Genomic DNA, 24,723 nt, shown 5'->3' with positions numbered 1-24,723 from the left:
GAGGCGAGACTCCAGTGACTACCTGCGTGGGTTGTCCCTCTGCCAGCCACCTGATATTATGAACCAATCACAGGTCATCACATTTACCTGAACCACCATATAGCAACATATGTTTGATTAGATTGACGACGGATTTGATGGCGACTGCTCTTTTGAGTGAAATGAGTTCTTTTGGTTGGATCATGTGATAAAAAAAAGCTGAGTTGTGTTCTAGGGAGGGTACCTTCTTGTGGCAGATGTTATTTGTGGAGCTTGGGACAGAACAGGAGCTCTTTGTTTGCAGTGAAACGTTATATGTAAGGAGTTATGTCTTGTCTTCCTGGTGTCTTGTAAATCCCTGCGGGGCTGGACGCCTGATAGAAATACAGCTAACGCGCTAGCTGAGACAAATCATTTAGAAAGCTCATGTGATCTGTTTTCACGTAGATCTCAATCCAAATAAATTCTTGTGTTCTGATTCTCGAAGCGATGCCGTAATCTCAGACACATTCCTCTTTTGTGAATGATTGTAATTTCAGACACCATAAAACACAACGTTAAAGTTCTTTCTCACATCCTAAATATCATCGCCACATCTCGCCATAACTCTGCACGCCCAGATAACAGCTCACCCTTGATGTCACCACTTCATCTGATCGCTCCGGTCTCGTCGTTTCCTCCCTCCCATTGTTCTCCTCTCCCCTCAGTTTCTCCCCCGGCCTCCTTTCCTTCCATCCCAGGCCAAACTCTTACCACCTCGGGGGCTCAGGGGCTTATTTGGGCGCTGCTTCCCAAAAGGGCCCATCCGAGGTGCATCAGATTCTGCTGGCGCTGGCTTTGCTTGTCTTGGAAATACAACAGAAATCACAAAGAAAAAGAGCGAAGGAGATAAGATGTTACACGCGTCAGAACCCCTATTTCATTTTCCAAATAGCAAGAGCTCATCAAACATGTGTGACAGGGCGTCAGGTCCTCCTTTGTTTTTATGGCTTTTCTTTCCTTAAATCAGCTCGTTCTGAACACCCCGCAACTTCAGTGCCCAGAAACGAGTCTCATATTCTGGGATGGCTGTCCCCGTCATCTCGTATCTACAGCCTTTTGGCAAGATAGTGGGACATTTTAAAAGCACACAGTGTAAAACAACAGAGGGAACGAGGCACATATTTTACAGTTTGCGAATCTTTGAGCTTTGCCAATTAGACAAAACATAATCACCATATTAGTCCTCACTTATCTGCACTCATCACAAATAGATATTTTTCAAGCTCTTTGTCCAAAGTGCAGCTATTTATTATATTAGCAACATACAATTGAAACAGCAGGCTTCAATTTAGATGACATCATTCATTAGAAATTCCTACTGCACTTATCTGCATTAGATCTCTCTAAACACTCAGAGATGCAGAATTATTTCCTCTTGAATAAATATAACAAAGTGATGCAGTCTATGAGGTTTGTATTTTGAACTATTTGGAGATGTGAAGGCATGCACTAAATACTAAACAGCCAGGCACATCAACTCATACACTCATGCGGAGCAAACACCACCTCTTTGACAAGAAACACTGTCGATGTGTTTCTCTTACAGTCCGTGCTCTTATAAAACAGTGAAAGTACACAGGCTACATTGATCTGGAGCCTAAGGAATGGAAAAAAAAGCCTCTTGGCTGTCTGTTTCCAGTGTTTTCAGGCTGATGTGACACCTATTAAACAAGAACAGCATCTCGCTGGTCTCCCTGCAGTGTCAGATGAGGCCAGCACAGGCTCAGAGGTAAGACACGCTGCGCTCCAGGAACCAGACCCATCAATTCTTTTCTTACCATTTGCAGATATACATCTATTCATAACCTCCTGGAAAAAAGGGGGGCATTTGGCGAAAAAAAAACACACATGGCCCTCGTCAGGCAGCTCGATAGAGTTGCGTCAGGGCGAGGCGCTCCTGCAGCGTGTCACGTTCGAATGTTTGGGTGGAGGAATGTGCTGGTGTGTATCTCCAGTGCTCTGTGTGTCTCCCGCTCCTCTGATGATAAAAGGTCACGGTGGAATGAGACGTTTTGTCATGAAATGCAGAGTTGTAGCACAGGTTTTCACACTAACTAACATTTCCAACAAGGGAATGAGCCAACAAGGGGCGACATCAATTTATCATTGAGACGTCTTACTGTGTGTCATTTATGCTGCATTCACATGGATTCAGGCAGGCAGTAGATGGCAAACTAGATACTGTTTAATGACAGAGAACAGGACAGTAAAATTAGGCAAGGCTGGCCAAGCACGCTGGCAAGGGTAATGCTAAACAGCATTGCGATCCAAAGTTAAAATATTTTGACTTCTTCCCATCATCCGCCACTGAATTTATAACTGGATGTTCCATAGCCCCCAAACCCAAGGAGAAAACAATCTGGACAACGAGAAGCTAATAATTTTGGTGTAGCAACACTCGGAATATAAGATCAGAGCTTAAAATCACACTGAGACATAACAAGGAAAGCATCTGCTAGCTAGTTAGCATCTGCTCTAATGCGAATGCAGCATTATGTAGACAATTGGGATCATGGTGGGGATGTCTGATCGGTTTTTCTGGGGTCTTGATACACTAGAATTTCACAGTGTGAGGTTCCTTTTTCATTCAGGCAGTAGTAGAGGCTAGCTGTTAAGGTGTCAGTGTGCATCAAATGGTGTGTTTATCCGATCGTCCAACAGTATCCGTCAGAAAGGTGCGACATCCCGCACTTCGTTTTTGGATGTGGTAAACATGCCAATGCCATAGTTGACACAAAAGCTTCATGATTTATCACAACTTAAGCTTTATTTTTATAGTTCGTCCATCATTTCGTTGCCCAGATCTGGGAACTCTGGGAGCAGTGTCGCTAAAGATAAGCTGGACGTGGCAAGAAACACAAATAGTTAGGCAGTCAGAACAAGCTTGCAGTTTAGCTAAACTTTGGAAGAGAGAAAAGAGACTTGAATGGTAAAATTGTTATCCAAACTGTCAGTTGGGAACATTCATCACAGGCTTTTCTGGTTCTACTTTGACCTGTCATACTTGCCATAGTTGTGCACACACACAATCTTCCTGGGGGCTTTCACCAGTGTCCAAATAAAGTGTTTTAGCTAATCTGGCTAAACTGTTTGCAACCTATCAGACTGCTCATTTCATGACCTGTCTGACTTTCACCATGTTCTCAGGTCTCAGTGGTTACTTTGGTAAGTTGTTTTAACTGAGAATGTTATACTAGAAATTAGAAAATGATGTTTGTTCCTATGTGTCTTCCCTCAGTTCCCTTATTTTATTCTGAAGTGTCCGCTTTCTATTTTGTCTCATGAAGCCAACTCACTTTGTGCTGTAACAGTGATCAGTTCAGTATTTGTAGTGTTCAAATTTCATATAAACACGCCATATTTCAGAGTCTTTCTCAAAACGGATAGAGGTCAACCATTAGTAAAGCGACCTTAGACAGAACATTTGTGGGAATATTAGATTGTCTAGGAGAGGACTTCAGAGGGCCATGTAGGGCCTCAAAGCAGTGAGGTAATGGCTGGTGAGCTCCGGTGGAGTTGCCAGGTCTCATTCTGGAGCTCACATTGGATTCAGGTCTTAACTTGGAGGGACCTAAGTAGGCGGCAAGTGTGTTTGCTGCCACTCATAATTACTGTCACCCCACCGCTGCTGTTCCCTGGACCGCTTCAGTTTGTTTTCTCGACTAAATGCATTTCAGAGGAGCGTTACATCAGCACTCAGTGCCTGTAGGAGGCTGCATGACACGCGTCTCATGTTGTAGAAGTGATTGAATGAAAGCGGCGAGGTCGGAATGGCGTTTCCCGGTAGTGCAGCGAAACAGAGGGAAACCTTCATCCTCGTGAAGCGTCAGCTGCTGCCGTGGCTGTTATGAGGGTGTCACTAAGAAATTCACATGTATTGAAGTGTCTACAGTTTGACACAAAGCAGATGTTTACATGATGTCTGGGATTTCAAGGTTTTTCATCTCTTTCCGTACTTGTAATAATTCACTTCACTATCAGTCAAAATAAGCTTTTAGCAAAAACAAATTGAGTTTTTAGGACAAATGTCTTCAGTGTTAAGGCTCTACAGTGTTAACAAGTCTGTTTACGTGTGTGTGTGTGTGTGTGTGTGTGTGTGTGTGTGTGTGTGTGTGTGTGTGTGTGTGTGTGTGTGTGTGTGTGTGTGTGTGTGTGTGTGCTTTAAATGGAGATTACATAATCCAGGAGTGTATGAGAGGTGCATGACATACATGTGGTAACCCAAATCTCTTCCCTTCTTTACCCCAGACTGTTTTCCGGTCATGAAAGGCCACTGTGAACATTACTCAGAATACTTTGTGACTCCCAAGAACCTACCGTAATGTAAATATTGTTTCTGAGGGATGTGGCTTCCTAGAACTGACATCATGGAGACACGGTATTATTAGCAATATCTGCGATGAGTTAAAACAACAGATCGATGATGTTGTCTTCTCTCACACTTGCGCTCATTTTACGCCTGTTCCATCCAGTCAGAGAGTGCATGTGAAGCATTCGTGGACCGTCGCGTCCGAACACAAATAAAACATTGATCACATTTACTTCAAATGAAGCAAGCTACATGAACACACAGAAAAAAAAAACAAAACTTTATTTGAATACCAAAATCTTGTTATTATCATTCCTGAAGTGATACAAATGTTAAATAAAATATCCTGTGTCTAGGAACATGACAGTTGAAATATTTTGGCGAGCATTTTCTTAAAATATTAGCTGAAAGAGACAAAATGTGAAGCTTGGAGTTTGGAAGCTAATGTTGGATTTCAAGTGACAAGACTGAGAGATGAAGTAGAGCTCCTGACTCTGTAGATAGTAAAGCTTTATTTATAAGACCTATGACCCATGATCAGACTTATGTCATTAAGTGAGAAGGGTAAAAAGACTTCCATAGAACATAGATAGTAGTGTTGGTTTCTCGCGCAAAGCCTTGAGACTTTGCACTTACCTCTGCTGCATCTAGACATGTAAATAGTTTGGGTTTTGTGTGGATATCTCAGAGAAATCAAGCAAATAAAACCAAAACCAACCAACCATTTCCGGATGCCACAAGCATATTTGTTGGCACTATGTTCACAAGTGTAATACCAGCATAGCTAGCTAGGGGTCGTAGCTTTTCAGAACGGTGATCGAGGACCCGGGAGCATTTTCTTGAATATCGGAGGCCTTACTTGACTGTTGGAAATTAAGTCTTCTTTTCCATCATGGATTAGGCCTATTGCACATGGTGACACACGGCAGGACAAAGGCGAGGTAAACACACAGTAGCCTCTTAGCTTGCAGCCTGACAAACAAAGCCAGTATTAATTGTCAACAGAGGTTTTTTTGAGACAGGACACTAAAGGAAGCAGGGGAATGCATGGAAATGCTTGAATGGAAAGTGGCAGAGTGGATTCCAGGGAGGTCTGTGGCTGTTTTCTTGCTGATGGGTATGGTGCGTTAAAGCTTGTCACACAAAGCCCAGCAGAAGTACACTCTCTGTAAACTTTCCGGGAGCTTTTTAAACACAGAGAGTGCCAGCCTACCCAACCAGAGACGGAGCGGGAGGCACAGCCAAAATGTCACAGTCGCACACACGCGGTCCGCACACACTCAGAGTCCACGACCACGGTGTGTTAGATTATACGGTTCCTTTGTATTTATATTACCTTATGTATTTAGATTACATGGCTTCTTTGTATTGAGCAAGTTAAACACACAGGCCATTATTCATGATGCCAGCAGGGAGCCTGTTCAGCAGCATGGTGGCTGCTGGGCCGAGGAGCAGTGATGTCATATAGGTTATTGCAGGATAAGTTGAGTGTTGGCAGACTTCTGTGTACGTCACTAACTCACTAACAAGCACGGCATTTCAGAAATTAGCACAAATAAATTGATCATTGATGTGGATTTTTTGCAGAGCTCACAAAGTGGTAGTGCACAGTACTGTCTATGAAAATGTGTCTAATGTGTCTAAATAATACTGACTAATCTCAGGCGGCACAAAGGACCCTGGAGTGATTCACACGTCCTTAAGGTTCAAACCAGGTAGTCATTCCATACATAGATCAGCTAGTCTGACTTTTTACGCAATCAACAGTATAATAAAACATTGCAAAGTCAACTGACACAAACACATAAAACACATTATACATGCTGCGCAGCAAAGGAACACATTGTGCTCATTGTGTCTCATTCTCAGAGCCTCGAATAGACTACTTTGTCCCTCCCCTTGTCGTCTCATACAGACGTCTGTATGAGACACACCTGGCTCTTCCTTTTGAGCTTGGAGAATAACCAAGTAACAGCTGCAACTGTCACAGGGATTGTCAAAAATGGGACAAAGGTTTGCGCACACCTCACTTAAGGCGGAAGTGACCACTAAATGATCAGTATGTGCATTTTAGCCGACATTGCACTTGTTCATCATGTTCGGTGTTTTCAATTTGGGTCACACAGCATGCTCCCTGGATTATGCGTTAAATCAGTGACTGATTAAGATTTATGCAACATGGGACATATACTACATATTGCTGACCTTAAGCACCACCAATTTTCAGTGTTGACCAAGCTGTCTTGATAGCGCTTGACCTTTGGAATTGAGAGAAAGTGAGTCCAAAATAGAGGCAAGCCTTCGTAGATTTGGTGTGATGCACCATTAATTTTCAGTGTATCAGCTATTTTTGTCTTTCTTTAGTAACTCTTCATGGAATTTAATGACAGTCTCAAGAACTGAACCCCAGGTGGTAATAAACTGATGGATGAATTTCACGGTGCCGCCATCTGGTGTGACCGCACTTTAGCCCACAGTGGTGAAACACTCAACTGTATTGCATTGTCATTCCTTTGTAATGTACTTTTGACGAAATGCAAACAGCTGGCCATCTGCAGCCGCATGCCTTTACACTCTGCCAGTGTCAATTCCACCTAATTCAGGGTTAATTGACCGACAACGCGTCAATCTGCACAGAGCAAATCGAGCAAGACAGGAAGTCAGACACTAGAACGGTGTAGAGCTCTAGTAAATTTTCAAAATAAAACACCCTGTGCAGACTCCTGATCACACATCAACAATAAACGCAGTTTAAACATTTAGCTATGAAGCCTACTTAGAAATCAAGGAAAAATGACCAAAATCAGCTAAATCCGAGCAGGTTAACAAAATAAGCAAGGCGGGCTTCTGAAACGCACCCAGTGGGTTTTGCAGCCATGCAGGGGACGGAACAAAAACGCGTTGCATATGTGATGTCACAGTTAGCACCCAATAGAATCTCAGCGTTCATAATTAATCACTGGCCAGTCCATTTTATTGATGACAAGTTCCAGTTTCTGGGTTACAACACCTTACCTTGAAGATTCAAACTGTGTGGCCAAGAAACATTAAATTGTTTCCTGTGTTTTCCTGCGAAAGAACCCAAAGCTCTTTAAATTGGTCCTCGGTGTTCCTGCGAGCTGGATCAGTTTTAGGCCAGTTCAGATGAGGTCATGGTCACTTCTCCTCCTTGTACTCGTATCTATCATCTGCATTTTTTATCTTGTTGTTCTCTCTTAATTTGGGAAAGACAAAGCAAGCGATGAATTCTGATCGTACTGCTATTTTTTACGCTGGCAGTAAAATGTTTAAACTTGCACATAGTTTGGTTGTAAATCCACCTTCAACATGTGCGGCGGATGACGTACAGGATGAGGCCTGATGCACACAGGGTGAACATGGAGGTGCAAATCATGCACATTGTGCTGTGGCTGTGACAAAACATTTCAAACACAGACCATTTAACTCTCCGCATGTCTGTTTTTGTGTCTTGGTGTGCATGTGAGAGCTCCAGTATTGATATTTGCTGGATTCAGACCTTTGACCTCCTCAGGTCGCCAGCTCAGCTGGGTGCTGTAACATCTTTTGGCACCAGGGTGGGGGGGGGGGGGCAGAGGGGAATCTGCTTAGGGCTCTTAATGTTGAAGTAATATTTCCTCATCCACCGCGTGCCACTGCCTTTGAAGTATTTGGTGAGTTCTGAGGGCCGGGCAGGACTGGAAGATGATGGATTCATCGAAAGCGTGTTTTTCATAACACTCTGGACATGTCTGGTGAACTGTAAAATATTAACGGATCCTCTTCTCTGGAATATCTTAATCTCTCTTGGCATGTGCGACCAGACAAGACACGACGCAAGCCCCTGCTGCTGCACACCATTCCAGTTAATTTGTGCGTAAGTGGGTCTGGGACATCTTCCACTGTTTTAACTGTGGAAGCTGTTGATGAAACGCCCATGGCTCGATTCCTCGTGTGACTGATGTGGATAAAGGCCGTCAAGCTAAACAGTTTGAAGGAGGGGAATACTAGAAGCCCAGCTGCATTGACAAGAGTGGAAACATGTCGGCCGGACTGCAGCTCCTCACTTACCCTCTCATACTAATCACTAAATTCACACACTTACTGAAGCCATTTGACAGAAGTTTGGAAGATGTGTTGGAGCCACGCTAAGGAAGATTTTGGGGGTAAAAATAAACACAAACTATTCGGGCTGAATCTCAAAGTAGCACTGCAACAAAGAAATCCAGCAGCAGACACCCTGCAGATATGCTGTGTTTGCACAAATGTGTCTGATTTAGACAATAAAGACAGGAAGAGACAAAATGACATTGAGCCTTCAACCTGATTGCACAAACTTTATCCTAAGCAACAGACAGCATCCAGCCCAAATAGGCAACAAGTTAGCATTTGCTAAATGAGCTGCTTTAATATGAAAAAATGCATTGGAAACTTTGCAAAGTCAAACTAGTCTTCCTGGTTTTTCATTGAGCAAAGATGCATCTGTTAAATCTATGGTCTTTAAATATCTGACTGTGGGTCCCATCAGCTTGATGAAGACCACAGTTCACATCATTTACTTAATGCAGTGTTATTCGGAGTCTGAGAGCATTTCTGAGGTCACACAGTCACATGACTTAGACTCAAGTGAGGCTCGAGATGTACAGTAAATCTGATGACTCTACTCAATCAAAAAGACTTACTACTGGACTCACTTGGATTTAGGTTTTTGAAATGGAATGATTTAGTGTCCTTAATTTGTAGTAAATCAAGTCTTTAAGGTGCATGAGTCAGTGTCGAGAAAAACTGACATTCAGTTCAAAAATTAGAAATAATTGTTATGTGTCACAGGACTAAGATACTAAGATACATGTATCTGTTCTGTATTGACTGTCAGCTCTTATTTAAATTGCCATTAAATTTGATGGTGCATAAAGACTTGAAGACTTGAAACACAAATTATTTTAGGACTTAATGGGACTTGATTTAAGAGACTTTCAAGACTTAAGACTTACTTGTGAGGTGCAAAACATTGTCCATGTCTGCATCCAGAGGGTGCAAAGAGATCATGGCAAAGAGACACACATCAGAATAGACGTATGAGGCAAAATAAGCAGAAGGAAATGGAGCAATATTTAAAAATATGGTATATGAGTTGTATTTTTAAGATGCAAAGTACTTGAGGGGGAAAAAAGAAACCTCTTATACTACGGAACAATATTAGTACTGTTGTGCAAAAAGCTCTCCTCCAAGCCCTTTACCTCCACCAGCATCCTTTCATGTCGCCAATCTTCCACAATGTGCAGCAAAAACAGTTATTGTAGCCCTCGCTTGTTTATTTGAAACACTGACCTTTCAACTTTCTCCAACGCTCTATCTGCCATAACTTACAGCAGCTCTGTGTATGCATCAACTGTCACCCGCTGCTTTTAGGGGCCTTCTAGACTAAACCACATTGGTCATAAAATAGGTAAAAGTAACAAAAAATGTTCGGCTTGTTTAACGCAGTTTCAAATGAATAAGCTTAATAATCCCATGTTCTATAATAAATCCCAGAATGAGCTGAGGCTGAAAAGGTGCATTGATAGCATACTTTTAATCTTCATGTCTTATTGTTTTGTTTACATTTTTAGGAACTGCTGAGCGGATCATTTTTAGTTTTTACTCCCTCACCATTGGTACATTCCTTTTGCACATATTTCTGCTAATTCCTTCAGTTATTACCCACTTGAACTTAAGTTTGCACCGCATTATAACGCCGTCATCGTTTACAAATCCTGTAAATGGGGGATGAAGAAGGCCACTGGGCTTTTCTGGAAAGTTCTTCAAAAGCCAGGCTCTGTGTTTACAGGTTGGGAAAGGGCTGGGCTCAGCGATGTGGAGCCTGCAGTCTTTTACAACGTTGTCTTGTCTGTCACTTGACAGTTGACTGCCGTACAGCTATCCCCCCGCTTAGCAAACAGTCCTGTTATATTTTCCATTCGAGAAATCCTAGGGGTCACCAGCGTGTCTGACTGTGTTGGCTGAAGCCAGATGGGGGTTTTCCTATAAACAAGTGTACAGGCAGTATTTATACAGACCGTGGCACCTGACGCCATAACACTCATGACACTCTGTTTAGTGGCCAAAGTTGCCATAAGTCACTTTAGAGAATTAAGTAAATATTTTCATTATGGACACACCATTGTTTATTATAGAATGGCAAAAGTTCTAAATCTTGCCAAATCCTCTGTTAAAAAATCATTTAATAACAACTTGTCTAAAGTGAAGCGCCATGCCTCTTCTTCTTCTTCGTCTTTCTTTTTTTTTTTTCATTATTCGCAAGTCTATTTAGTTTCAAACAAATCCCGAAACACCACCTGTTTCAACAGCGGTGTGAGTAAAGGCTCAGGTTCGAGCAGAACGTTACACAAAGCGTAGAGTGAAGATGTTGGCCGCTCACTCCGGTTTTCGCTTCATCCACAGCAGGATAAAAGCACGCCTCTGGCCTGCTGAGAGGGACATTGTCTCCTTCAAATCCAGTTTGTCACCCATCACAGGTACAAGCTCGCATTCCATGCTGCTAAGCGTTATCATGCTGCTGGATGAAGGATGCACTGCACAGCATTGGGTGCTGAATTACTGGAGAATACCATTCGGCCTGATAATAGTGTGAGGAAGAGTTCAGTCTTTAAGATAAAGGAATTCCCATAGTAAGCGTTGGTCAGTTAGACTTTTGGTGGAAGACATAAACAAGAGGACCCGTATTGTAACGGCACTTTAGCAAAGCTGGAAACAGCCAATTATGGTGCTCTCATCAAAGTGTGCAAAACAAATGTTATTAATCAGAACTCAAGGAGGAATTATCATAATGAGCTCAGCTGGAGGATCCCCCATATTGATTGCAACATAAATTCACAATCATCAGTTGGAAATCCTGGAGTAAACCCAGCATAAATAGTACAGGCCATGAAAGCCTCCCGTAAATCTGGCCGGGCTTCAGCTCGGCTGGTGGTCGCCTGCGAGCCCCGGAGAGTGTGAGAGAAGCAGGAAGGAAAACATCAGATGTGACCGCTCGAATGAATAATTTGTCAATGAAAGACAAGCGGGGCTGATGAGGATATTCAGTAAATGTGTGAATCTTTGGCTCATGACAAAAAAAAACTATAAATAGAAAGTGCATTATAATTCATCGTGAAATACTGTGATCTGTGCTTTTAGTCCAAGTTAAATAAAACAAAGGCTCGATTACAGTAAAGCTGCTCGTGAATGCCACAAGAAATTGCTTAATGACATTGTTAGTGCGTAAGTATACTATAATAGGAAGTAGACTACTAGAAGAGTTCATATAATTTCAGAGTAGTGCATGCATATTTCTCCTAACTATGTCATGGTCAGATGAATGGGATGAGATGACCTCAGTGCGTTACGGTGCCAGAAATACTCTTTGTCTCATTTTAGTCTGTAATGCAGATGTTTTTTCCTGTTTTTCGACAAGCAATTTAATTTCGGGGAGGATCCATCGTGCTGCTGAGTTTGCACTCCGCTCAGGAAGTGGATATGTGCCACGTTCCCAATATGTTAGCCACAGAAGAGGCAAATTAGCTTTGAAAAGGGTAAGTCATTAGCTTGTACACCTGTAAACCCACTACATCTGTACTTTCATTAATGTTACTTGAAAGTCATTGCTGCTCCAATAGCGATGGGGAGTGGGAGGGGCCAGTGATTCACATTTCAATTTTTTTCTTTGAATGATATTCCCATCGTTCCTCCCTCTCCTGGATAACACAGCAGCCATACAGGCTTATGTTATGTTTTGTCTGTGAAAATCACATTTTCTCTGTGAGCTGGCAAATGGTTCCAGAAACTACAATACCCATGAGCCTCGACTGCCGTTGCTATGGGGAGGACGCCAGTGGCTGCAAAAATCAAAGCATTTCATTGTTGCAGTTGTAAAACAAAAGTCAAATTTCAGTTTTCTCAGCAACGTAACAGAATTTGAAACTTGGTTCTTGCCGAAATGCACCTTGGGAGTCGTAGTTGACTTTCCTCTTAAGTTTTGATGTAACAGAAAGAGCAGTCTTTTGTACCGATGATTTTGCAATGACATTTCATGTTGATCCAAGCCCCAAAAGTGCCCCAACTGTCAGTCAGCTCACCCTGTTTATGGGAAAAATTAATGGGACCTTGCTCTCCGGAACGAGGGGCACATGAAATAGCTTCTCCCACTTCACAGCTCCATGAAAAGAAAAAAAAAAAAAAAAAAAAACACGCCCCAAGGGAACTCCAGTGTGGGAGGCACTGTAGAAAAATAAATAAAACTTACATTTCTTCCTTTTGTTATTAAAATTTTTACAAGCAATTTTAACATCGGTTCAAGTTTAAAGCTTTCACCACTAAAAAATAAATCAGAGTTGCAAATGCTGCAATGTCTCACCTCACGTTTTCATCACCGACAAAATCTACGACATGGCGTCTTCGAGTGTGACATCACACAAGCAAGTTCTGTGACCGATAACGTAGACACCGCTGGCTAATAAAGATTAACATCCGACCGCGCAGAAGATATAGGAGGGGTCATAAACATCCTGAGGCGAGTAACTGTCTACCTTCCAGTCACTCCTTAATCCCTGAGTCATTAGAGAGAAGGGCAGATAATACAACAAGCGTTTGGCCCGGCCCGGGCAATCGATAAGAGGACAACTGTTAAGTAGAACCTCCTATCAGCTCATCTTGTTGGGGCTCCGAGTGCCACGTGTCTTGGCTCTCATTGTGTTGACACAGAGATACAGGCCACTATTCACTCAACGCAGCCTCAGATAGCATCAGACTATAACCTGGTTCTTTTGAAGACCGCCTTGTTTTTTTTTCTCTCGTTTTCTTTCTTTTTCCGTACTCTCTTTTCCCTTCAAGCCTATCGGTAAATGGGCATTCTTCTTCAGTGAATCTCCTGTCGTATAACCAGCAGATTCACAGATAACTTATCGTAACGTGAGCTGATGTGAAACATCGACTTGTGCTCGGGTGTCATTGTTGTCCCCTCCTTGACTTTGAGGCAGCGTTCCTCTGCCTATCTCCACCTATTCCCAGCAGGGGTTGTCACTGTGGTATAAATTGTCAGAGTGGGCCTTCTCTGTGTCTGGGTGGGCTCTGGGTGGGCTTTTAAGCCAGGCCCATCAGTTAAGGCATCATTAAAGAGGTTCCCCCTGATGCTCCACGGAGGAGTCCCAGTCTCCTCTTGCCTTTTAACAGACTATGATTTATTCTAAGTGTTGTCTTGTTTCTGTGGTAAATGCACGGCTCTGTTATTGTTTGCCCTGGCTGATGTTTATGTACAGTTTAGCGTGCAACCCCTTTTCGTTCCTTCATCCACATGACGTGTAATCCGTGTGTCAAGATATGGCGTGAGTAGATGCAGTGTCTTCAGTGTTTTTTCCTGGAAGAGGCGAGTGGAATCCCAGAAAACCGCCAGGGCATCCTTGAGGGCTTTCAGGTGATAACACACCCTTTGGCAGCCATGTTGAAGGGCTTTGGCAAAACAGGCTGCAAACAGCTGGTTGTGTCTAAATGTGTTCAGCTTTGTGGATACAGACGGCATACTGAAGTTGACTTCTCTACTGGTTTTGACCAAAGACCGCAGAGAAACATGGGAGTCACCCGTAGATTTCTGAAAGGAAGTGTTGAATTCTAGATTTGCTTTTTGGGTTAACCGCCTTGGCAGTTCATGGAGGCAGACATTACGAATGTGGGCAGATGCCCAGGTAGCGTGCTGGGTCTGGGCTGCCTTTGGCCTACATATGGCTGCCAGATTTGGCTCTTTTTTTTTTTTTTTTTTTGGTGGACTGAAAATCACCTTGAGTTAACAACGCTGGAGCTGGTTTTGGGCCAGTGCAATCAGCCTGGCAGATTCTATTGCATCATTCATCTGGATGCGGTTGAGCGATAACATTTTATCTAGCTGGAAAGCAAGTGGAGAAGCTGAGGAAGAGACAGGGAAGCAATAATCACTTCGGCTGAGGTTTATGGGTTGAGATACCCCTCAGACAGTCATCTCCGTCAGTCTCACACCAAGAACGTTTTGCAGTGGACATGAACGGTACTTTTGTTGAACCACGCATTTTTGCAGAGCAGTTTAACACACTGGATGAGGTATTCTGTACATGGAGGTCCATTCAATCCAATTTAAATGACTGACAGGGTTGAAATGGACCCAACTGGCTTCCACAATATTCTGGACCTAATGGTTCAAAGTGTCTCATGGGTCACTGCATGATACCCATTGTGAATTTATGTTGCAGTCAATATGGGGGATCCTCCAGCTGAGCTCATTATGATAATTCCTCCTTCAGTTCTAATTAATAACATTTGTTTTGCACATTTTGATGAGAGCACCATAATTGGCTGTTTCCAGCTTTGCTAAAGTGCCGTTACAATACAGGTCCTCTTGTTTATGCCTTCCACCAAAAGTCTAAGTGACCAACGCTTGCATGATTACACATTACTCTTTGAAAAGTAACTGCATTACTGTTCTAATTACAGCAGAAAAAGTAATGCATTACTTTAGTCGTTACTTTACTTGCATCAACACACACACACACACACACACACACACACACACACACACACACACACACACACACATATACACACTACTTTTCTTGTTGCAGAGACTCTGCTGTAAAACTGTACCCTTGATAATATCATAACCTTCTGAAGGAGGCTTTTTGAAAACTTGCATACAATTATGGGAGTTTTCTATAAGTAAGTAAGTATATGAGGGCCTCTCCAAACAGAGCTTATTAAAGAAAACAGTTATGTATGTTTGTGGTGCCCTATGGTGCAGGCCTCAGGAGGTGATGTAGTGCATGGAGCGCAGACAGACTGCACAGAAGGCTTGTCTGGGATCTGAGCAAAAGGCTCATTTTTCACATCGACACCTTGTGGGGCTCTCTAAGCTACTGAGCCCACAGAGTAGATGTGTTTAATATTTGTCCAGGAGGTAGGAAAGTCTGCTCTTTGTAAATTGTGTAAATTGATAAGTTGGCAGCGGCAGAGGATGGTGGTGGCTGACGGAGGGATGCATCTGGGAGGCTGACAGTGAGCTTAAAGCTCTGTAAACAAACAGACGCGCCCTGCCGTCTGCCTGAGCTGAGATGGACCTCCGAAAAGAAACAATACAAAATCTGGACCTCACGTTGTGTTCTGCGCTAACACTAACATGGCTTTCCTCCAGCTCCCGGCACCGCGGAGGATTTTTCAAATGCAAACATTCAAATGACTGTTTGCTGTGTCTTTCATGCTGGTTCAAACTCAATTAATGCTGGCTCTCAAGTTGTTACAGCTGAGCGAGGCGGTAGCCAGAGTCAAGTGCGCTCGCTGTGATCAGTATGCTCCTTCATTGTGTCTCGTTCTCTCTGAAAGGGGACTTGAGGTGACCCGAGAAGAGATGTCATCTACTGGCGAGTGAAGCGTGGGCCATGAATGCTGTGAACTGCTCTGAGGTCGTGGGCAACGGTCCAGAGGACAGACAGGGTCCTAGACACCTGCAGAGAGACACACGGGGTCATGGAGACGCTGGACAGCTGAAGGAAAGGAGAACTCATGTACTGAAGAAGCAGCTGCCATCAACAGAAGGCCACAACGGTAAGTGCAGTCTGTTCAGTGCAGTTAGAGGTTTCATACGTAAATCTTTGAGGACATGGAGCAGCATTTTGCTTTTCAAAATAAAGGAAAACAGATTAGACAGGGACAGCACCGCCTTTGGCTCTCATATGATTGGCTGATCATAGGATGAGCCGTCTTGCTGCAGCGTAGCTCCACTTTTAGCGCAGCTGCACAGTAGTTCATTTGCAGTTCTTACTCTGAGCGATGGGGCCCGACACAAACACAGTTTTCTGCCAAGTTTTGGTTGTTTTGCCTCAGAGATATCTCTCTTTAGTTTCTGTCTGTGCTCCTCTCACAGGCTCGTAATGTGACGCGCCCGTGCTTCGTTCGCTCAAAACAAAATCTGGTGCTAGTTTGGAGATCGTTTGCCGAACACTGCGGCGACGAACCAAAGCAGCCGAGCTTTTCAGAACTGTGACTTTGATTGTTGCTTGTTTAGCCATGGATATCTTCTGTTACCCAGAAATACAGAGGATTTCAAACGAAGTTTCCAAAACATGCAAGAAGACCCCGTCCAAATCTCTCGAGACATTTTAAACTTTAGAAATTGAATTAAGCTAGATGCTAAACTTCCAGCAAAATGAGCTCATTGATCGATCTTACACAATTCACCTGTAATTTAAGAAACTAACTCGATTGTAATTAAATAAACCAATATTTTTCAATGCAACCGCAATTGTGCAAATGTTCCGTCTTCACAATGAAAACAGTGGAAAGGATCTGTCAAACATTTCGTACATTTTAGTGTTTCAATGTCATAACAAATGACCATCTTCTCTGTTTCCAGCGCCAATCAGAAACTCTGATTTGACGATGTTGTTTTTGCTCGTAGCATGAATTTGGATTGGCATTTTTCAGAAGGAAAATCAGAGAGAAGTTTCCAGTGTTTACTCACAGTGCCATGAACATCGTCCAGGAGGATACTCACACTGTACACACACTGCTGTACAAAGACAGCAGAAAACTGACATAAGCAAATTGCATATATAGCTGCATGTACAGACTACAGGGTTAAAAATAGTGCAAAGGTGGGAGGCAGTGCAAAGAGTGCAGGAGTAAAAATTGCATGTATGAGTCATGATTTTAGTATATAACCTCATCATGTATAGAGATTTACCACTTGATTTCAGTGAGTTATCTGCAATGCATCATCAAAAGTCCTAATTTTAGGGACATTTTTGCATTGCTACCTCTAAGGTGAGGAGTCATTCATATGAACATGCGTTCCTGTTTGCTGTTCACCTCAAAATGACTTGACCTTTATCCATCTAACTGTGCATAAGCTGCACTTTTGCATGCTTGTCTCGGACATTCACGGTTGCAGAGACAACAACGGCAGCCTTCAAATGATTGATGAAGTTGTCTAACTTAATTTTAAAAAAAAGCAGAGTGAAACACGAACGAGCGCACCTCAGTTTGATAGGAGCATTTTTGTTTTGTTATATTTAGAAGCGTTTTTCTAATCCCCAACTACAAGTATTATTTCAGTCAACATACATACGGCAGGTAAATAGGTAAGAATGCAAGTCACGCATCTTTGCCAAGAACGTCCCCACGCCAGATAAAACAAGGTTGTTTGAACATTTTATTGAATCCGTCTGATGATTAATCCATTCTGAAATATCTCTGCTTTTCAGCTTCACAGCCCAAATCAACCTGGCTTAAATGCCACTCGCATCACAGGGCTGAAGGTGAAAGTATCTGAGGAATCCTGTGATTGAAATCGGTATTTTTAGACTGATGTATCCCTGCGGACTCTCAGAATAGCAAGAGCAACGCAGCGTTTCCCTCTGCACTCCTAGACCCGACAAAGTTTTCCATGATGTCATGGGTGCTGAGGGAGTGAGAGTAATTGAAGAGGCAGATGAACATAAACTGGAATCTCCTCAGATTCAGCCATTCATCTAATCGCCTTATTCTTCAAATCAGCCTGTAGACGTCAGGGACAAGAGAAACAAAACAAGTGAGGAGCCCAGACTGTGGCTCCTCGTGGTCCTGCCAAACTCCACATGACAGACTGCAAACACAACTGAAAGATAAGACTGTGAATGACACAGTGACCTTTTCCTCATGTACTGCTGAGGGATACGGTAAGAAATGCTGTCTGCTGTTCAAACCTTATAAACGTCATTTCATCGCTGTGTACTCGAGCCTGGCTGATTTTTCAGGTCAACATCAATCTTAAAGTTTTAAAGTTGAAGCTTGAAATAAAAATCCTGATGCATAAATGATATATATTGTACAATATAAGGTTTTAAATTGGAAAAAATGGGGGACTGTATGAAGGCTATTGGAGTGTGAATCTTTTTTGAAAAATCATAGCCCTCCCCAGTGTTATTGATACTGTGATAAAATAAAATAATATTGAAAGGGATGTGTATTGGATCAGAGAAAAAATAGAACTCCAAAAAATTCAGACTACTCTCCCTTCAGCAAGAGGAAAAATTCAAACATCTGCCCCTTTTTTGACGCTTCCTTCCTCCCTAATAATTTTTTACAGTCCCTAACATTCATGTAGATTTTTAATAAGAAAGGATCTTTTGTTTAGGGCATGATGGAATAATAAAAATATAAAGAAAAGAAAATTGGCGTGACTAAAACAACACATATAGAACAAACCTATGATTAAGTTGATGTAAGAAAATAAGACTCTAAAGATTTAAAATCCCAAAAGCCTGATTATGAATAGAGATGAAGTAGTGCATGGTTGGTTTACACATGGTAAATCTAGTATTTCTACACTCAGTGTATTTAAATATTACATATTTTGGTGACCATAAATGTATAAAAGACTCATGAATAAGCATTTCTCCAATCCTGTTGGTCTGATGTGGGTAAACCTGCATGACAAACATTCTTCACGGATTTTGTGTATAGATAGTCTGCCACCAATGACTTATTTATTTGTATGCAGTAATCTATGCTTCAGTTTGCCATACAAGTTACAGCCAAGGGTTTTTGTTGTTGTTGTTTATTTTGAAGCACCAGCCTCAGCAGAGCAGAGAGTGGCGAGTGATGATGATGATGTGTGAACTGGGATTAGATGCTGGGGTGGAAATGGGGCTTGTGAAAACCATATGAACGCCAGCAGTGACAGCAGGCGTCACAGCAGGTGATAGCGTAGTTTTCAGGTGAGTGCAGCAGAATAGTGTAAAAGGCATACAAAATAACATAGAAATGACTTGAGCAGAGCATTCAGAGCCTCACAAACTGTGCGTCTTTGTGAGTGTGTGTATGTGTGTGTCGGCGAGAGGACAGAAACAGGGGGTGGGTTCACACTGAGTGTCAGGCGTGGTTCTCTGCCAGAGCTAAATGTTGAGAGCTGGCGTCCTGTCACAGTGATGTTTTCTCTCCGTGGGGCTTCAAATGACTGATTCTTATTTCTTATTGAAACAAGCTGCTCCCTATGACAGCCACAGGACTGAAATGTGAACTAGAGATTCAGATTCAGCTCAGTTATGTTCCTCTTTTGCTGACCGGTGATGCAGACAATACATCTCTTTACTATGACATTCCTAGAACTTTATAAGAGTCCACATGATGGCATCATTAACACAATTTTGCCATTGAAGGTGTTACCAGCGTGCTGGGGCCCACTCACACTTTCAAAGCCTCCTCCTGTTGGAATGGGAAATGTATTTTTTTTTTAATTCACATTTCCACGTTTACGTCATGACAGTAAAGATCTTTATTTATCAGTTGGAACATGCAGGAATAGACAGGCCCAGACATGAAAGCACAGTATGTTTTATCCTTTTATCCCTAATTTCAAATCATTCACTGACTGATCAATTTGTCCCTGAACTAAGTCTGTAATCACCTTTTTTTTTATTTTTGAAAATTCTTTAATGAACTGTTCCCAAAAAACACGCAATCAGACTTCATTGGCCTCACATCAGAGATGCTGATTGGCCAGCGCTCCGACTGCTCGGTTGAAGGTGGCCCAACACCACTTTAATTATCCACGGGGTTTAACATGAAAACAGAGATTTACCTGATACGAATCTGGGCAACGCTCTTTTGATTTAGTCAAATAAGAGTGGAGGAGAGGTCCGAGTGGGTAAGAGGGTTGTTTGGCAGCCCAGGACTCTCTAACACCTGCTGTAAAAACAAGCCTTATTGCTCCAGTCTGGCTTTTCGTGCAGCACCTTTCCCCTGCAAGCCGAGTGGATTCCACACTGATTTGATGGTGGCCGGAGTTGGGAGATTACTCTCATCTGGAGGAGATTAGTCAGTGATGCTGATAGACATGATCAGCCCAACACTTCATCATTTTTTGCAGGTTAACATCGACTCTGCACAGCGTGCTTGTTTATGTAGCGCTGTGCCCCTAAACTGACATGATTCATTTTCATCAGGGGAAATTAACTTAACTTTCTGATTATAGACAATCATGCACTGCGCAATAGCTTTAGCTCCATGCCTGTGGTGAATATTTGAACCTTTAGCTGAGTCGAAAAAAAGATTTTAAATGAATGTAATGAACAGATATTACTCTGGACATGATAAGAACAGCCTGTTCTGTAAATATGGACAGACAAAAATGTTTACCTTTCTATTGTCATTACCAAAAGCGTTTTCTGCAGACCTGCCAGGCGCTCTATCTTAGCCACGATCAGCATAAAACCTCAGCACCATAACAAAAACCTGCCTTTTTCTGCATTAGGCAACAGGTGGAATGTGTGCCGATGCATTTTCCCTGCTGTTGTTTTTAGCTCCTAATTCATCCGTGAAATTACTCACATGTTCATTTATCATCCGAGCGAAGTGGAGAGCAACAGGCCCTGAGACGGGAATCAGTTGATGGATAGAACATTTCTGAGGGCAAATATTACCTCAGTCCACATGGGCAGTAAACAGATTTATTATTTATCAAACCAGTCTGTGTGACGTGATGAAAATCCAAAAGGGAGAACATGAAATAAATATGTGTATTCGACAGGAAGGTTTAAAAAAAAAAAAAAAATTCAACCCAAGGACTGTGTTTGTAGTGCTGGCCCAAGTTCCTAATTGGTTTCATATTTAGTTATACTACAGTAAAACTTATTGAAAGGTATACCAGGGCTCTGTGAGCTCAGACACATAAATAAGTCTTTGTTACCTTTGTTGCAAAAATGCTGCGCACCTCCTCATGCCAAGCGCTCTGTTGACTGGACATTGATTGCCGATTTTTTTTTTTTTTTTTCTTCTTCTAAGCTTTGAAATATTCGCCTGCCTGGGCCAAGTGCTGTTCACCTATCTGGAATGTACAGTTAAAATTGCTTTGCAGCTAACATAAATACAGGCCACGGCTGCTGCAGTGCGGAGAGATGGCAGGCCCTTGTGTGGAGTGCAAGCAACTCTTAGTCACGGGCTCTTCCAGTGAAGTAAAAGGTGGTCATGTTAGCTTTTATGTTGATAAATCTGCGAGTGCGTGTGTGTTCTGCTCCTGCCCTCGATCACTGACAAGTAATTAAGAATATGAGGTCACCATTGAAAACACATCAACGTGTCGGTGATCCCCGGTGACAAACTGGCTGCTTATTGGACGCTCACACCTCCCAGAGAGCGCTTCGCTGTGCAGCTTCTCTCTGGTTCGATGTGAAGCACCAGAGTGATCGATTTCACAACAATAAGTAAGTTGTTGTTGTCAAGTACATAACAAATCGAATGTGTAAATGTTAAATAATAAAACAGATCATTCAGTTTTACTGGAGTTGACAGGCGTGTGGTTTCTCGTCACATGGCCCCAGCTTTGTTTAAAGTGGCTATAATCAGTATCTTTATTGGGTCTTGGACGTGAAAGGGGTCACTTGTAATAACAAACCCGCAGAGAATTATTTTGTGACTCACTCTCATAGTGTTGTTGGACAAGAAAACCCTCCTTTTCCAATGGGGACGTTGAAACATTACTAAGGTGTAATGAGTGCTGAAGTTGCCCACATCTGTTGGACGAGACAACAGCTGGCTAGCATGTTGACGACCACTTAAAGCGTTATTCTGTGACAGTGTTGTGTTAATAGCTTGCTTCAGCTGCCCCCAAGTGGCCAAAAAAAATCACTTAGCAGGCGAGCAAGCTCAACAACTGCTACCTGAGGCCTCTTACGAAAAGCAGATTTAACAAATCCGAACTCTGAGGTGACTAAACCGTGAGATACGAAACTGCTATCTAGGCTTTGTGTAATGTAATGTATTTATTTAACATAAAATACTCTGGGGCTCCATATTTAGGCAGCGGGGAAAATGACATTGTTTAATCTCATCGGCTGACTCCCATTTGGACAGTTTTTGAGGGCGAATAGATGTTATTATGATTTCATGGCTTTTATTATTATGAAAAGGATTTTCAGATTTGAAGCTACTGTCCACTGGAAACAAAAACTCAGCTGGGCGGCTCTTAAACTTTCCGTGATTGTCGCTAATATGCGCTGTGGATATGAGCAAGGACAAATGTAATATAGAGGGAATTAAAGGGCTTAGTTCAGAAGCTTCCATTCGAAGTTTTCATTATTCGTTACGGTCTTCACCGAGGCAGGCAATTAAAGGAGTGCCCTCTCTCATCTGTCACCACAGATACCAACCGTATTTATTATAAAAGCCTTAAAAGCTTCTCTGGAATTAATAGGGATACAGTAACACACACACTGAGGGAGACAGGAACAAGAACGTCCATACAGTTTATCATATGGGCTATATCCTCAGAGGTATCAGCAATCAGTGCAGCACCACATGATGTAGTACACTTAAGTTAAGAACAACACTGACAGTGATCTAATCTGTGCTCCTCTGTAATAATTCATTCATCAGCTATTAGTCGGAGAGATAAAGACCGTCTAGGATTATCTATCTCTTCAAAACTCCGGAAAAGATTAGGTCATTGCATCCACTGGGCTATTTTTAGAGCCCTTTAACGGTGGCATATTAAACAAAACGCTTAGAAATTCAATTAAGAAACCACTCGCCCACAATGACCTGAAAATAACCCAGAGTTATTCTAAAACAAAGGCTCTGCCGACCAGCCGCTATGCCGCCTCACATGTGGTTTGGAAACAGGAGTGCTTAAAACCACAGATTCTTAAGGGCTGCGGAGATTAATGAAGAGTTTCTTTTTCCAGGTGTTGTATTGTGGATACAAGAGCTTTGGGCGGTGAATTTTTACCAAGGGGAGAAATCCTCACGGTAGAAATGAAAACAGTCACACAATATACAGCTCTGATCCGGCTCACGGCTCAGATGCAAGAGCGGGAGCGCATTCCAGAGCCGAGAGAAAGGAAGCGAGAAATCCAGCTCCGGATCATTCGCTGATATCGATCACATGTAGGCATTTATGTGAATGGGGGCTGGAGGCAGTTGGTGCTGTGTGTTCCCATGGGGGCTATTTGTGAAAAAAAAAAAAAAAAGGTTGACTGGTCCCCTTTCCGCTTCAGACCTTTTAATAATACTGTCTGACACTCTGACATAAATATGAAGAAAAAAGACATCTTAGTCCATCCTGTCATTTCTTTTACATATTGCTCTGTCATCATCGGCCCTTTCCTGAGCTGTTAGTCATCTAGCGTTGCTTTCATTGGCACTGCTTAAAACTGCCACATGCGTTTTTGATTCTTATGTAAAATGAGTCTCAGCCTGACTGTGTTTTCAGCCTGAATGACAAAGTGGAGCTGCAACGGTGAAAAGCGGTTGATCCCTACAAATCAGTTTGTCATATTGGCATGAGTTTAATGAGACTAATCACCGAAAGACTCACATACAAACTAAACACATTTGAGTTACTGCCGCGTCCACCTTTCTGTTGTGTAAAGCAGAGGTGTGGACTTGAATCTGAAGTGTGTTAAAAGGCAAGTCATGTGCCTGGAGCTGAGAGAATCCAAAAAAAAGGCTTAAACTTCACTTAGACTTTTAGCCTTTTCCCTGGAATGACTGGTAAGAAGAAACACAAGTGTGAAGCACAACAACTCTCAAAAACCCTCCCAGTTAAGCTTTAATTCATATCAGATTCAATATTATATGAATCAATATATGAAATATTCATTTAAGATCATCACTGTACTACTCCTGAATCAGGATCTCCATTATTAAACACAAGGTGTGTGTAAGTAGGCTAAAATCTGTTAGTCTGATGTTATTAGACTGGGGCATGACTCGGGATTGCCTGTCTTGATTTGGGATTAGACTCAGGATTTAACTCTCTTGACCTGAGACGTAAATGTCTTGATGTGAGACTTAAATCAGGACTTTCTCGACCCGGATCTTGACTTGGGACTCGATCTGGGACTTTAACTGTCTCGGCCGAACTAAAACTGCCAAGAGACATTCAACTTGCATCCATTTGCAGCTGCTGCAGTGCAAAAACACAGCCTGCAACGTCGCTTTGAACTTCTCTGTTTCACTGCAATCGCAGATCATGAAGATTTCATATTAAAGCTTGTGTTACTGCACTCTTCAAATGCAACCAATAACCCAAATAACGCACTCATGAGGGAAAAAAAAAAGAATTTGGGGCAGCCAGATACAATAGGTCCTGCTTCCAATAACTGCGATCCCAGTCATGTATCAAGGTACACAGCAGAGGAGGGCTGCATGCAAGGTGAAATCATTCTCAGCTCTGTTCCACCTTGCTCTCTCAACCATCCTCATGTGTTGTGAATAATAAAAAAGAAGAATTCATTTTACGGTTTTACTAGTCAGCAACCCAGGTATGCATTTGTCAAAATAGGGGGAAAGTTAGAACCATATGTTAATTTGAATGGGAGGCACCTGCTTGTGATTAGGGCCATGCTGTGGATGATAGAAAC

General features: G+C 42.4%; 1 protein-coding gene across 5 annotated transcripts in view; it reads left to right on the top strand.

Moving 5' to 3' along the window:
- The window catches only part of myocd (myocardin), an 80,362-nt gene that overhangs the window by 18,875 nt on the left and 36,764 nt on the right, over nucleotides 1-24,723 (top strand). For all 5 annotated transcript variants that reach the window (XM_070991223.1, XM_070991228.1, XM_070991226.1 and 2 more), the window contains exon 2: nucleotides 15,707-15,928. In XM_070991223.1, the coding sequence (XP_070847324.1) occupies nucleotides 15,763-15,928 (166 nt within the window). In that variant the 5' untranslated portion in view covers nucleotides 15,707-15,762. The remainder of the gene's footprint in view (nucleotides 1-15,706; nucleotides 15,929-24,723) is intronic.

Source organism: Chaetodon trifascialis, chromosome 21 (genome assembly GCF_039877785.1).
Source record: "Chaetodon trifascialis isolate fChaTrf1 chromosome 21, fChaTrf1.hap1, whole genome shotgun sequence".
Lineage (NCBI taxonomy): Eukaryota > Metazoa > Chordata > Actinopteri > Chaetodontiformes > Chaetodontidae > Chaetodon > Chaetodon trifascialis.
Note: the sequence above shows the minus strand (reverse complement) of the source record. Positions and strands in the feature narration are given on the sequence as shown.